This window comes from Priapulus caudatus, unplaced genomic scaffold, assembly GCF_000485595.1.
Source record: "Priapulus caudatus unplaced genomic scaffold, Priapulus_caudatus-5.0.1 Scaffold1362, whole genome shotgun sequence".
In the NCBI taxonomy this organism is placed as follows: Eukaryota; Metazoa; Priapulida; class Priapulimorpha; order Priapulimorphida; family Priapulidae; genus Priapulus; species Priapulus caudatus.
This window is the reverse complement of record NW_014578423.1, coordinates 32,733-33,979: the sequence shown is the minus strand read 5'-3', so window position 1 is coordinate 33,979 and position 1,247 is coordinate 32,733. Positions and strand designations below refer to the sequence as shown.

Sequence of the window (1,247 nt, the reverse complement as noted above, 5' to 3'; positions counted from 1 at the left end):
AGGCGCCCGGGGGAGGAGGCGGTCTCCCCTCGTCGTTACGATCGGAGGAGGATGCGGCGTCGGCCGCGGCGTTGCCGCCACGGTCCTCCTCGCCGTCCGGGTTCTCCTTGCTGCTGACGAATTTCTTGAAGGAGAAAGGGTTGTCTTCGTCGTTCCCCGCCATCGGAAAACGTGTAAGTTCTCGATCAATCTAAGACAGGTGCGTAAGAGCACGAAAATGGAGAACGATTCACTTGTTCCCCTAGCAACGGGTTGTATTATATCGGATAGCGTAAGTTCACGACCGAACGAAGAGCGATTCACTGTATTCCGAGCAGTCAGTAGCGTATGTTCACGACCGAACGGCGAACAATCACTGTATTCCGAGCAGACGATTGTAGTAGATCGGAAAGCGGAAGTTTTCAGGAACAATGTAGAACGACTGGCGGTTCACGCGGTAGTTTCCGAACAGGATCCCCGTGATGGCGTACCGTGACGCTGGCTCCATCCCGCCGGCGCGGACGCGCGTGTGCCGCATGCCGGGATGCCACGCGTTCGTCACGAACTTGAATTCGTTCTCCGCCTCGCAGTAGTAAACGCGGACGACGACGCGGGCAGCGACCAGAGTCGCTAACGCGGTCAGAGAGACCATCCCGCCGGCCATCGCGGCGAACTCGTACGACGTAACCCCGGAGACGACCTCCCCGAGGTCGCGGGCGGCGGAGTCGTAGGTCAGCGCGGGGATCGACGTGGCGAGGAAGATGCCGCACATGAGCTGGCAGGAGAGCTTCACAGGGCGCAGGTAGGAGCCGAGCTGCGCCGCGACGTACACGAGGTCATAGGTCGCGGGGTCGATGCCGTCGCGAGCGTGCGACGGCGACGCGGCGTTGTCGCGGCGGTCGTTGAGCGATGAGAGCGCCCTCGAGTGGTGGTCGTCACGGCGACAATCGTTGAGCGAGGAGAGCGCCCTCGAGTGGTGGTCGTCGCGGCGACGGTCGTTGAGCGAGGAGAGCGCCCTCGAGTGGTGGTCGCCGGGAGAGATCTTCGTCGGAAGTTCGCTCACCGACCGCTGCGAAAACGAAGAGAGAGATAATCGGTCAAATCGCGTTCTGAAAGGTCTCCCCGTTGTTGCTATTCACAAACTGGGGGGGGGAGGGGGGGTGCATCGCATAAATAATACTACTAGTTTAGACTGGTTCCTGGGTTTTGTGCAGAAAAAATACAAGGAATGGATGTGGTAGTACGTTACGTGGCCCAATCCTAGTTTA

At 59.6% G+C, this 1,247-nt stretch overlaps 1 protein-coding gene across 1 annotated transcript in view; it reads right to left on the bottom strand.

Moving 5' to 3' along the window:
- Positions 1 to 19: 19 nt before the first annotated feature.
- The window catches only part of LOC106816377, an 8,821-nt gene continuing 7,593 nt past the window's right edge, over positions 20 to 1,247 (bottom strand). The window contains exon 2 of the mRNA XM_014820975.1: positions 20 to 1,048. Within this exon, the coding sequence (XP_014676461.1) occupies positions 353 to 1,048 (696 nt within the window). The 3' untranslated portion in view covers positions 20 to 352. The remainder of the gene's footprint in view (positions 1,049 to 1,247) is intronic.